This window comes from Myripristis murdjan, chromosome 3 (assembly GCF_902150065.1).
Source record: "Myripristis murdjan chromosome 3, fMyrMur1.1, whole genome shotgun sequence".
NCBI lineage: Eukaryota > Metazoa > Chordata > Actinopteri > Holocentriformes > Holocentridae > Myripristis > Myripristis murdjan.
Window position 1 is genome coordinate 24,472,228 of NC_043982.1, and position 14,581 is coordinate 24,486,808.

The following is a 14,581-nucleotide window of genomic DNA, read 5'->3' on the forward strand; positions in this document are numbered from 1 at the left end:
TGTCCATCTGACCAGTTCAATTAGACAGAATGGTTTCTTGTTCCCTGCCCATGTCTTCAGGGTGATTTACACATGTAATTTTGAAGGTTGGGTTACTATAGGCTAGCCAGGAAGTTAACCTACATACACTCAGTGGCCACTTTATTAAGTCCACCTGTACAATCTAATACAGTTCAATGCAACAGCTCTGCTATAAATTCTACCTTTTAAGAAAGTTTATAATATTCAGTTTTTGTTGACATTGTGGAGAATGTGTAAATTTAATTCTATGTTTATTATTGAGGTTGTAGTTTGCAGAGGTCTTGCACTGGACAACATTATATTGAGAGGTGTTTCTATTTTTTTGTCCTCCCTATTTATATACATCAGGGACACAGAATAGTAGAAACACCTCTCAATATAATGCAGTCCAGTACAAGAGCAGCACTAACTATGGGCTCAATGCCAAACTTAGAACTGAATGAACACCTCTATTACTGTGACAAAAAGAAAACCTGGGTGTTATAGGCATCATAAAAGTCAGTTTTATAGCAGAACAGTTATATTAGATTGTATTAGATTGCGCAGGTTGACCTACTAAAGTGTCCTGACTTTGATTTGTCCCTGTGACTTTCAGCCACAAAATCTTGCAGCTATTTGCCAAACTACAGTCTTTTCAAATACAAGCGAAAAACTTGAGCACTAGCTGCAGGCAACAGAGACAACAGCGACAACAGCACAGCATGGAGCGATGAATTCTCGCCTTAACTAAATAGCGGCTCAAGATTTCCCTTTCCTCTTTGAGAGAAGAGGTGGTCAGCTCAGCGTCCAGGTGTTTTCAAAACACAGCCCATCTGCCGTGACATTGTCCCACAATGCCGTGACTCGGATTCGAACCGAGGTTGCTGCGGCCACAACGCAGAGTACTAACCACTATACGATCACGGCGAGCTACGATGAGCTACTGCATGCAAACAGCGGCGAGGACACAGTAGCCTAATCTGAGTCCTGTGCAACCTCTGACTCCTCATCTCATTAAATGTAACAGTTGGTGCATGTCAGTCAGTGGTCTCGAGGTAACTCTAATAGCTCCTATGGCTCAAGTTCATTCATTCATTCATTCATTCATCCATCTTCTAAACCGCTTATCCTCACAAGGGTCGCGGGTGGCTCAACTTAAAAATAAATAAATAATTAAAAGATTTTGTTCAAACCTTTCTATGTCATAGTTCCATAAACATAAAGTTCATAGGCCAGTCAGTTTCAATATTTTATCCCAGTAATTCAATTTTAGGGTTTTGTATATTGTCTGGCCTCCACATGCATTTAAGTAACTGCAGTGGAGAAACTTCTATAACCTGTCATCCATATGCATTCCTTAAACAGGACCCTTTTGGTGAATTAAATTATGGTAAAACTAAACTGTTTCTCATTTTCGCAAAACTCATATTCTGGAGTTCTCTGTGACCTTCTTTGAAAATCAATTCCCTTAGACTACAAACTCCTTTATTTTGAATAGCCTCACTTTATTCGGTTTAAAATGACTAAGTAGAAGATATATCTTAAATATTGCCTGTCAAATTCCTGCACTCATACTTGGTCTAACAAAATAAAACAGTCCATGCCAGCAAAAGAAGAAAATGTGCACTCAGCTTTTTTGTCTTATTCTGTGAGTGAGCAGTCCAAATATTTGCAAGGTTCAGTCCAGAAACCTGAGTATCTGACACTGGATTGTAAGCGACAGATGCCCTTAGAGACATTTCCATGCTTGAAATCGTAAAGTTGATTTACAAAGATATCAGCACACTTGGTTCTGAAGACCTTTTCAATTCAACAGGCCTCTCAGGAATTTATCTCGGAAGCAATTACCTTTTTAAACCTGACAGCTGTGATTTTTTTCTATCTCTGAAGCTGAAATACCAGAGGCCATCCCATTCTGACTTTTAGTGACACTTTCAAGATCGTTTTATAGATAGCAGAATTCCTGGGTTTAGGTTTTGAAATTTTTACAGTAGGCTAAAAAAAGGATATTTAAAAAGCTGGTATTGCTCAGATCTTTGGATGTAATGTCAACTGGAAGTCTGCAAGTTCATTTTAATAACTGAAAGACCTCAAAGCACTCTGTTTATCTTCGCAGTGAGCCTCATCCTAAACTACTGACCCAAACTACTGCAATAAGCTTTTCATGGATTTGTTGTGTAACCCAAGCACTACAGCGGTTGATTATACCAACTAAATTAACACACTTGCAGCTGGACACTAATCAGTGAAGCTGCGGTGGTGTTACAGGATGAAAACCTCCACACTTTTTGCTCTGAGGCGGTTCATTGCAGAGAACCTCTCACTTGTCACAGGGCTTTGATTATGTACCTCCAATATTGTGTGAAACAGCGACATCTGGTGGACAATTGGCAAAACGACAGCTATTCCTTATGGTAATATGGCCGTCCCATGGCCTCGCTATCTCTGCTCTGATTGGCCGATCCCTGCATCACATGCAGCAGGGGCCCGCCTACGTTTTGTAACACGCATCGCGGATGTTACCAAACAAATGCTTCCAGTTTACACAACGTCTTGAAACTTAGGGAGGAAATTTGCGCGACAAACTCAAAGGTAAGCTGCACAATTTAACATTTACAGTTGTACATGCATGGTCCTGATTTAGTGTAGAGATGTCACACGTCGTTGATGTGTTGCTCCTTCAGTTTAAAAGCCAACCATGTCACATTTATGCTGAGAAGTCAACCATGTGGGGGGTGGCTGACGACTTCAGACTTGCTCTCCAAAGCGTCTTGTCTTTTATGCCTAAATACGTGAATCTCCTCTCATATCCGGTGAAAGTCTCAAACAGCATCGTGAAATGTTATGGACGTTATCACAACAACATTAACATGCATTTAGAAGGAGCTCAGATTTGCAACAGAGGCACCAACAAATGTAGTAACCAGCCTATCAAAATCAAACCAGTAGTTTATTTATGTACATGGTTAGGTGACTAACTTTTGGTATGTATGCCATCACAGAGTACTGAGTTCATGCTGCAAAATGTCATCTGTAACGTACGCTCTTGCATTACTTTAAGAATACTATGTTTTTCCTATTTGTTACTTTAGCACTTTTCAGGAAGCAGCTCAGTTAAGGCAAACCATTTTTTCTTAAAACGGTTCCTTACTTATGGATTTGTTATACAGTAATTTCCAGATTACCTGCAGCTGACTGTCACTAGATGTCATCAAAATGTCATGACAGCAAATACTCAACTTAACCAGAATCTAGCTTAGGATAATGGGCATTATCCAAATAAAAAGATGACTCAATTCAAGTATATTTCTCTTGAGGTTTCCGGTGCTGGAAGAAGTTTCATTGCTGGCTGGCACAATTTGCCTCTAACTGTTATGTTTTATCCATTGTTTTCAAGGATGTTTAGAGAAAATAGTGGTATCTGATCACCCTATTTTAAGCTGTAACAATAATGGATTACTGTTATTCATATTTTGTATTCTAAATATGTAATCCTATTAAATCCCATCCCTGATTATTTATAGTACAAGTTTATGTTCACAGTCATGGCCCATACATGTATCCACTGGTTCCGCAAGGGACTCAGGCTGCATGACAACCCGGCGTTGGTGGCTGCTCTCAGGGAGTGTAAGGAGCTCTACCCTGTGTTTGTCCTGGACCCGTACAGCTACAACAGCACCCATGTTGGCATCAACCGCTGGAGGTTTCTGATTGGAGCCCTCAAAGACCTGGACTGCAGCCTCAGGAAACTAAACTCCAGGTAGAACAGGAAGCGTGACATTCACAGATGTTGAGTACCAAAGACCAATCGCATATAGCTTATTGGTAACACACAGAAAGGCAACACCATACACTGACAAATGGAAAAAAAAAAAAACAAAACTTAACACTTTCAACACATGCAAATACATGCTGTTGTCAGTTTAGATAGTAACAAATTAATTGTTAAGTTGTGGTTAAAAGTTGGAGGTGCACAAAGAGAAAATGTTTTATCAACAGACATTGTTACTTGCTCCACTAATGTTTATGTAACAAAGCTTGTAGCCTGTGTATCATGCAGATTTCCATGCCCTTTTCCCAGCCTGTTGAAGAGTAACTTAAATGCAATGCACAACACACCTTGTTAGCAATACACAAATCAAAGAAGTTTGTGCGTGTTGTTAAAGATACAATCATTTTTATCATAAGATAATAAATGCCATAAGAGCGAATAGTCAGGCTGGATGGAGGCAGACAGTGGTGTAGTCTAGTTTATTCTAGTGGGTATACGTGCGCACGCACATGCACGCTCGTGCGCACATGCGTGTGCTTGCGCGCACACACACACTCACACACACACGCACACACACAAAAACAGGCTCCCTTTCTGAAACGTTAACATTAGCTCCAGCTGTAGTGTCCCCTGAAATGTCACGCCTGACAGAAGCCCCTATGTTCAAAAAGAGCCCGCTTCGTAACACAGAGAAGGCGACTTTATGAACGGGAAAGTGAACGTTATGTCAAAAAAACATACTGATACGTATCTTTGTGCATTTTTAAGTGGTTATACGGAAATTCGGGACCTTTTCTAGTGGGTATACGCCGTATACCTGCGTATCACGTAGACTACACCACTGGAGGCAGATGATGTTTAGTCAAGATGAACCAGAGCAGGTATAATCCCTTTGTGTTTGCCTCCTTTAGATTGTTTGTTGTGAGAGGGAAACCGGAGGAGGTGTTTCCCAAGCTGTTCAACAAGTGGAACGTAACAAAGCTGACCTACGAGTACGACACAGAGCCCTACAGCCTGAGCACGGATAAGAAGGTGACCACGCTGGCCAAAGAACATGGAGTTGAAGTCATCTATAAAATCTCCCACACACTCTACAACATAGACAGGTCCGTTAACCTTTTACTCAATGGCCACTCAGCTGTAACTGCTGATATATTTGATCAAGCCCAGTACACTAGTGCTGCATCGCATCATTTCAGTGGAGATGACTGACTGTGATTTATGGCTTTGTAGGATAATAGAAGAAAACAACGGGAAGGCTCCTCTTACTTACAACCGACTGCAGTCAGTAGTGAAGACCCTTGGTCCCCCTAAAAGACCGGTTCCTGCTCCAACTATAGACGACATGAAAGGTCATAACAACACTGCATAATTACAATTTCTCTGGACAGTGTCAGTGAATTAACATGTTATTGTGCTAAAATCATGATATATTATGTGCTTTCAGAGTCAAGTGTTTGACAAAAGAAAAAAACACTAAAACCAGTTAGTTAAACATATGTGAGTTAAACCTAAAAAGTCTAGATCAGTTGAAACGTGCTCTCTCTTTCACAACAGGTGTGAAGACACCTTACACAGACAAACATGAGAAGAAATATGGGATCCCCACTTTAGAGGAGCTTGGATATGACACAGCATCTCTGAGTGAGGAGAAGTTTCCAGGAGGAGAGCAGGAGGCACTGAAGAGACTGGATGAGCATATGAAAAGAACGGTACTTTGGTTTCACAAAGTTTATTTTTTCTTTTTTTCTTTTTCTTCTTGGGTTGGGTTTGCATCACCATCTGAAACCTTCCACTGAGACCAATACAAATATTAGGTCAGGTAAGAGCTCCTCTTTATACTACAGCTAATCAGCTGCAGGGGAAACACGGTTCTACTATATAGTTTAGTGAAAAAAATTGTAGTAGCTAAGATCTTAAAGAGCATTAAAAATGCATGGAGAAGTTGTACAGACATCAATACCTAAGAGCCGCCCTTCAGTGGAGGATTCACTCTGAGTAAACCAACATCCACCACTAGCACTGAAGTGTTTTATTGAACCATGTTGTTGTAACCTGTATGCTCTTTCTGATTTTTTTTTTAATGTTATCTTATATGTTTTATTTGTTTCCATCATCTAGGGATGGATTTGTAGTTTTGAGAAGCCCCAGACGTCCCCAAACTCTTTAAGCCCCAGTACCACTGTTCTCAGTCCGTATGTCACCTTTGGGTGCCTGTCTGCACGTACCTTCTGGTGGAGACTGACAGACGTCTACCAGGGGGTGAGTTTCATCATTCACTGTTCTTCCATTCACAATCCAGTTCTTCCAATCATTTACTGCATTTCGCAGGTAGTATGCTGTGAAGAAGGCTGCACAGTTAATGGTGCATGTGTGCATGTCACAAGTTTGGTTTCTAGAGTTAACAATTGTCAAATATTCACGTTTATATGTATAGCTGTTGACAGTGCCCACATTCTGAAAATGATGAATGCAGATGATACCCCCCACACTTTAGACCCTCCTTGATCACAACAACAATCAAAAACCTCAAATTTTAAAATAAAGTTGAATTAAGGATAATAATAATGATGAATAATCATATCAATGCAAATAGTGAGTGAATGAATAATCATTTTAGCCATAATCACTGTGCCATAAATGAAATCTTATGAAAGCCAGACTCATCTGACTATTGCATTATATTTGCAGAAGAAGCACTCAGATCCCCCAGTTTCCCTGCATGGCCAGTTACTGTGGAGAGAGTTCTTCTACACGGCCAGTGTGGGCATCCCCAATTTCAACAAGATGGTGGGCAACCCTGTGTGCACACAGATCGACTGGGACACCAACACAGAGTATCTGGCTGCATGGAGAGAGGTACTGAGTCTGAGAGGGAATCATTTTAAAGGGAAAAGAGAAATATGTCTCATTAAGGGAATTCACCACCATTGGAAGAACAGTCTGCTAGATTATCTCCAGTAATTTGTAATCCATCTGATTCCCAGTATCATAAATAACATCTGTCATCACACATTTCTTTTAAGGCTCGGACAGGTTTCCCCTTCATTGATGCCATCATGACTCAGTTGAGGCAGGAGGGCTGGATCCACCACCTGGCCAGACATGCTGTGGCCTGTTTCCTCACCAGGGGAGACCTCTGGATAAGCTGGGAAGAGGGACAGAAGGTGTGTAGGTCTGCTTGCTTTGCTCTCTACCGTGAGCCTAGGTGAGCATGATATCGTCCTCAGCATATCAACACTCTGTCCTGTTCTCCTGCAGGTGTTTGAGGAGCTTTTACTGGACGGCGACTGGGCTCTGAATGCTGGGAACTGGCAGTGGCTCTCAGCCAGTGCCTTCTTCCACCAGTACTTCAGGGTCTACTCCCCCATCGCTTTTGGGAAGAAGACAGACAAAAATGGAGATTATATCAAGTAAGATCATAACCCTGATACTCATTTTATCCTGAATGAGACATGCATGACATGCACACATACAGTACTGCCTACTGTTTTCCCAGCATAGCATATTTTCTAGATGTTTGAATGTTGTTTTCCTACCTTTTAGACAGCAGTTCATTTTCCATTTATTTCAGAACAGTACAAAAATCAACTTGCAGAAACTTTGGATTTGCTTGAGATTCGACAGTGAACTTTATTGTGAATTTTATTGTTGTATGGTAACTTAGTTTAGTTTAATGCTCACATTGATTTGAAAAGTCTTCATCTATTCTGGTCCAAATGGTTCTGGTTCCAAACACTGACATCTGAGACTCCAAAGTCAACTGCCAAAGAGCATTGCATTCACATGCTGTTTGGTTGGGAAAAAACAAAAAAACAAAAACACTAACCCTAACCCTAACCCATAAGACAAACAACAACAACATGGACATTTTGATAAGGATGATGCGGGTTTGGCTTCTTTTTTAAAATGTCATGATTTTTAGTCTGGCTATATTTTTATACACAGAAAGTACATTTGCACCAGGAAAAAGATTGTTTTATGAACTAAAATCAAACACCCATGACTAAGAACAAATGTTAACCAGATCAACAGTAAGTTTTATCACCTTAACATTTGATTTTTTTTTTTTTTTTTTTTTTTTTAAGGTAACTCAAATACATATTCAGAAATCTTAACCGGTATTATGTGCTTTCGAAAATGGTTGGTGGTAATGTGTGCACTGTAGTAAACAAACAAAAACATACAAAAACACCAGTATGGAAAATATTGTTATAAAAGAAAATGTTTTAAAAACTAAACATTCACCAGTTATGAATCACAATATGTGCTCTAGGAAGTACCTCCCTCTCCTGAAGAAGTTCCCTGCCCAGTATATCTATGAGCCTTGGAAAGCTCCTCGCAGCGTCCAGCAGGCAGCAGGATGCATTGTGGGTAAAGACTACCCACATCCCGTTGTAGAGCATGAAGTGATCAGCAAAAAGAACATCCAGAGGATGAAGATCGCTTATGCCAAGAGATCCCCAGACCTCACTGAGTCACCCAGCAAAAAGACAGGTACTGAGGAAACTGTAGTACTCTTATCATATTTGACACCTATGCTTCATTTTGTTGTAGACATTATGTTAAAACTGCATCCAAATTATTTGTCTATTTTTTTTTCTTTTCAAGGTAAAAAACGCAAGGCTCCATCTGTTGTGGACATGCTGAAGAAGAAAAAGTAATGTGACAAACGAATAATGCAGCAGCTGTTTAAAGCATGATCTTGCTTTCCAGATTCATGAGGGTGTTGCTGCACAGGCAGAGACTCTTTTGTTTACGTGGGCAAGAAGTCCATTATATCTACCTCTCTTTTGGAGTCTTTATTGGATACTGTAGGGACTATGGTAAATTTCATACTGCTTTAACATTTTTGTTTTCAACTTTTTTAATATTATATTACTGTATCAGTTTTTTGTAATACTGTTAAGTCTTAGATTTTTGCTAAACTTGTCCAATATTTTGTGATATTCTTTCCATGCATATGGTCTCGATTTAGATTATAATCTTGTTTATATGGTTGTACATGGGGGCAAGGCAATCTATGCCTGCCTCACTAGAGGACCTTTTCCTGTTTGCTATGACTAAAAAGGGGAATTTGATTTACAAAGTTATATTGCAGTAATTTGTTGATTATTTTGTTGTGTGTAAATGGTTTTATTTTTTATCTCAACTGTATCCACTTCATGTAAAATGTGTCCAAAATAAATTTCAAATATTAATATATAGCATGCACAAAAATTAGGGTGATTTTACCATGCTAATTTGTATGAAGATAATATAGATGAGCAGCATGATTTTCACATAATGGCTTGTTAATGTTTCAGATGTTTATGTTCTTCCATATAGTGAAAGGTCAGATTCTGGTGAATCAGTCTGCAAGTCAGTCTTAAGGGAAACTAATGGCTATGAGCTACAAACTCCAGTGCAGTACTGAGATTTCCCTAACCCTTACCATTGCCAGTAGAGGTCACTCTAGTTATACTTGCAGAATGAGTTAGTCTCTATCAGGTGGAGTTGTAATACAAGTGTTGGTGCACTTTCTATCAATTACAGAATCCTCATTAATAGAAGGGAGACACTGATTTAAAGATAGTGCATCAAGGCTTTTTTTGTGATAGACACTATACTATAATTAACTTGATAACCATATCTAACTGCCAAAGAGAAATGTGAACATAACCATAACCGTATATTTCACCATTTATGTGCAAAAGTTAATTTATAGTTTTTATGTTGTTTACAACCAGTTATGCAAGCCCAGTGCTTTGTTTCTGTCTGGGATGAAGGTATTGTTCACAGGATACAGTTGTGAGGACAGTAATTATGTTTAAAGAGAAGAGCTCAACACAATAAGATTTGCTGATGGGAGTTAGCCAGTTGTACAGGGAGTGTAAAGACATATCAACAGAAAATTAAGACCACTGATTTTTACTGAAATAAAAACGGAGGAAAATATTCCATAAACTTAGGTTATAATTTAATCAAGTTGAATTTGGTTAAATACCGTAAAATTCAAAATGTTAAGTCCTTCTTCAGCTAAAGGGTCAGAGAGAACATTGTTTTTCCATATCAAATTTAAAAAGATCAGTGGGGAACATTTGGAGACACCTGATGATGGGAATCCTCATAAAAAATAATCTGTTTAAGTTATATTAATCATGTGTGGGAGAGGGAGTGACAAAAGGGTATTGCCATCCTGTAGAACTTCCATAAATCCAATATTCAGCAGTACTGTAAAAATACCCATTCAATATTTTTAGTTCAAGATTTTATCATTAATTAAAATTACAGTTCCACTGTACACCTCCAGTGAGCAGAAATCTCAACCTGCGTGGCATTACTGTGGTTTCTCTTTGTTTTGAAATTCATTTTTCAATTTTATCGTATTTTATTTTTTCTCATTTTTGCTTTCAATTTTTTCATTTTTGCTATCAATTGTGAAAAATGTAGTTTCAAGGGATCAGTAGGACACTGGCAGAATAAAAGTCCAAACTAATTAATCCTGCAGCAGTCAGGTTCTGTCACTCATGCAACCTAAGCTGAGGCCCATCAGTTATTACAAAACAACACACCGTGATCACTGCGCGTATTGTCGACTGAGTGCACTGTCAGTATGTACTGCTTGTCTATGATGAATATATGCATGTGCATGTGTGACATGGGGGTGGCATACAGCTGTCCTTGGAGGTCAAGTCTTCTCCTGTTTCTGCTTCCTTGGAGCCGACACTGGTGTGAATATCCAGAGGATGATGTCACAGCCTCAACAGCAGGCCAGACGGTGTTACAAAGCCAAGTTCAGTTTCCACAGAGACCTGTCAAACATCAAAACAGCCTGCAGTCCAACTGTGCATGACAGTATGTCATGGTTGTGTGTGTGTGTGTGTGTGTGTGTGTGTGTGTGTGTTATCATCAGGCTGCCCTGATGATAAATCCTCACGGCTCATCTACACCATCTACAGCTTGATTTCCACAACGCAGACAAACAGGTCTAACTAGAGCTCCCCCAGTGTTCATATCACTCAATTCCCCCTTTGATAATAGATTTATTGATTATTCTTTTCTTATTTGTTGCAGGAAAAGATGACCTGATGGGGTGTGTATATTATATACTTGTGATCTTGTCTGATAAACATATTGAGTTGGCCCCAGTCCTGAATAGTGCCCACTAGTCAATGTTTGGAACCAGGATTATAACTTCCTGGTGCCCTGTCAGTCTGTTGGCGTGCCCTTTATATCTGTCTGTCTACCCGTAGCGCACAGGCCATGTCGACACCTCACAACTCAAACCATCTTGGACCTTCGCCGCTGTAATATTCCAGTTGGATTAGAACAGCATGTTCCAATGCGGCCGGTGTTCCATGCAGCTTTAATAGCCGTGATTTATCTCAGGAGTTCATTCGCGGCCCAGGCATTAATATCAAACAGTTAAATCTCATTTTACATGACAATTCTGCCAGTTGGAGAAACCAAAGTTGATCTAGCTAGCAAGATCTTCAGCAGTATTCTTCAGCAGCCTTTAATTTTTAAAGTCTTCAGCCACCTACAATTTAACCTCAGACTGTTTTGTTCACCACCAGTGGAGAATAAAGCTCTTCACAAGACAATAGGTCTTTATTGTCCACCTGGGAAAAGGTGTCTTCTGCTTTGCAAGCTGCAAATTAGTGAAAGCATCTAGGACGGCAAATATACAAACAGATAAAATAGGACAAAATACAGGACATAAAATAAAATAGGACATTACACCACAGGAACAACAGACATAACTCTTAATTTAAAGCATATGAGCAGGCTAGGAATTTTCTGGGCTTATTGCATTTGGATCGAAGCATTTTTTTAAAAACACACATTCCTAGTTGCTCTTACACCTTTACATCGCCTCTGAGATGGCAGCAATTCAAATTCCACAAAAAGTGAGTGTCCGACACAGTTTGCTGGGTCTACACATGCAAGACAACATTACTGTTTCTGGTTCTTACCAATGATATTACTGGCTGTGTTTACCATCCTAGTAAATTTGCTCATGTTTCTCACACCTTAATTACCACACCAGGTTGCCAGATTAAAAGATAAAGATTTCCTGACATTATGATGTCTAAGTTTACTGAAAAGGTCCACATGTTGGATAGCTCTCTTAAAAATGTGAGTATTCACTCTGTCACATTCAACACATGGGCGCCTTTGTGAGGCTAACAGAGAAACCCTGCTCCAAACAAAAAATGGGGAAATTGCTTAATTGTACAGAAAAATGAACATCCTGAAACACTGGTTTGTGGATGGCATTCGACATAGATAGCTCAAACTATAAATGGTCAGGAAAATACTAAAAGTTGTAAAACAGAGGAAGGTTGAGGAAGTTGTTTGCTGCAGAACGCTGCATGTCTAAAGTAAACGGTGAGCTCAGTCTTTTCTCTGGTTGGGCAAATGAGATGGTGACTGACTGGATTTGCCCCAGTGGAACTCAGGAGGTTACAGACTCTGTCATTAATCAATGTCCCCATGACACACACACAATGAACAGCACTGGCCTGGACCTGGGCTTGTCCATTACCACCCTAGTTCTAATGATTGGTGATAGCAATTTGCCTCCTGGTCACCTCCCTCTGCATCTGATTGAGAGGGTACAATTATGTTGGCAAAAGATGATAATGGCATAGACAAAGCCAGAGGTACAGATGTCACCGAGCATCATTTGTTGTCGCTCTATAAATCTGTGAGACCAAACCACAACTGGACTTTGTTGATTGTTACGCATAGCAACACATGAGGCAATGAGGGTGCAATGTTGAAATCATCCACCCCATGTTTCCCCATCTGAACTTTTAGAGTGTTGTTATTGCCACAACATAAGAAAATTAATTTCATCAATGGGATAGTTTGTTTAATGGAAAAGGGCCATAGCATTGTGTGGCCCTCTGAAATATTTGAAAACATAATATGGAAGATGCCCAGCTGAATGTTTAGATAATATCTATAGAGCCATCTGGTATTTCCACGAGGATATCCCTTTCATGCCATCCACCATTTAGTCACACACTATATGGCAGACACTGCCAAACAGAGAAACGTGACAGTATTTCCAGCCTTCTACAGTGTTTTCACACCCTGTTGTGCTTTGATCCCTCCGTATACACCCATACAAGAATATCCCGACCACGCTGAGGCCACCATGTTTTCCAGCTCCCTCTCTGACGACCAGCAGCTAGTCGCCACGCAGGGCTCTGCAGCACATACATGTCTATCAGCAGGGTCATTGTGTGTGCGGCGTGTGTGTGTGTGTGTGTGTGTGTGTGTGTGTGTGCGAGAGAGTGATGGTGTGGGTTTAGGGTGTCTCAGAATAAATGATAGGCCCAATGTGTCATATGCCATTTTTTAAAAAGTCACTATCACTGCTGATTCAGCAGACTTTTAGAAGTAATTATACCCTCTAAAATATTACTCTTTCCTCAGTTAAGAGTCTGTTTTTTTTTTTTTTTTTTTTTTTTTGTAATGGTGGACATCTTATTTTGAAGCTGATTCACAACATCAGCTCCTTGGCAGGAAAAATGGAAACAGCATGAGTTACAGAGAAACATGATAGATAGCTGGGTGGAATTTGAAAAATAAAAATAAAATAGCAGGCACACAAGCATGTGTAACTTGATGAGTCGTGTAGTAACATGAGAGAAAATTCTGACTGATATCTTTGAACATGATCTCAGGAGGACACACTCAAGAAGCTGGAATTCATAGTAATAGTGCCAGATGCCAAAAGGTTTGTATGTTTACAGTTTGTTTGGCAAACAGTAAACATAGTCTCAAAGGTACCTTGGATGATATCTAGATCTTATGAGTTTGTTTCTTCCTAATAATGATTTGTGATGAGCAACACAAGTGGCAACACGGTGCCCATAGCTGTCAAGCAAGATGAGGCCACACAGAGTTGCAAACCAAAGAGAACGGTAGAAGAAAACAATTTGCTAATGAAACAAAAGTTAGGTATTGAAACAAAACAAAATAAAACCCAAACAAAGTTAAATAGTTGATATTTTCAATATGTCTCTTTGCAATGGGCCTACTTTGTTGTGTGTGGGACTTGACTGTATATCCATGTTCAAGTTGACTGTGTTTATTTGTGAAGCAAACCAGGAAAACACACAGTGCTTTGGAGCAACAAAAGACACTTGATGTGTGTGTGTGTGTGTGGCTGTGTGTGTGTGTGTGTGTGTGCGTGCGTGTGCTTTTATAAGGATATGAGAGCCCATAGCTCTTTAACAGTCAGAAGGATCAGCCTATATAAGGCTGTTCTATTCCTACTGCTTTTCCTCTGGGGGTCCAAAGCAATTGTCAGTCACAGGACAATGCATGCCAGAGGCCTTGGTGGGCCTCACCATCTCATACTCCAAACTGGTGACAAAATGAGTATTTTTTATTTTAATAGGCAAAATAGGAATTCTAAACCCAAACTGTGGAATAAATATGCCAATTTATTCTACAGCTTTTGAAGATTTTTTTAAAATAAATATATCTTGAGAATAAACAAGCTCATACTCGGTCAATGTAACTTAACACTTTTTATGTTTCAAAAGTAACCCAGCGTGACTGGATGCTTGCATGGCTGCATGAATTTGCGGCGCATTTTAGCGGACTTTTAATGGTGATGTGATCCCTCAGACCAACAGGCTCATGTGATTCCTCACTACAGTCTGTATCAAGCAGGTGGAGGAAACACAGCCGGACTGCTGGCCAAACAAAGGACCCGTTTCTTCCCAGGGGGCATGCATCCCACACTGACTGGTCACCAAGTAAAAAAAAAAAACAAAAAAAACTATTCACCCTGTTTGCTAAATC

General features: G+C 39.8%; 1 protein-coding gene and 1 non-coding gene across 2 annotated transcripts; one reads left to right on the forward strand and one right to left on the reverse strand.

The window, feature by feature from the left end:
- Window positions 1-855: 855 nt before the first annotated feature.
- Window positions 856-927, reverse strand: trnah-gug (transfer RNA histidin (anticodon GUG)). Its single transcript has one exon. It is a non-coding gene; the product is annotated as a tRNA-His (tRNA).
- Window positions 928-2,458: 1,531 nt separating this feature from the next.
- Window positions 2,459-8,975, forward strand: cry5 (cryptochrome circadian regulator 5). The gene is made up of 11 exons (XM_030048380.1): window positions 2,459-2,592; window positions 3,544-3,760; window positions 4,684-4,878; window positions 5,006-5,124; window positions 5,330-5,484; window positions 5,894-6,034; window positions 6,464-6,631; window positions 6,799-6,939; window positions 7,034-7,185; window positions 8,049-8,269; window positions 8,384-8,975. Exons 2-11 carry the CDS (start codon window positions 3,546-3,548, stop codon window positions 8,434-8,436), a joined length of 1,560 nt encoding a protein of 519 aa, XP_029904240.1. The 5' UTR covers window positions 2,459-2,592; window positions 3,544-3,545; the 3' UTR covers window positions 8,437-8,975.
- The last annotated feature ends 5,606 nt before the right edge of the window (window positions 8,976-14,581 follow it).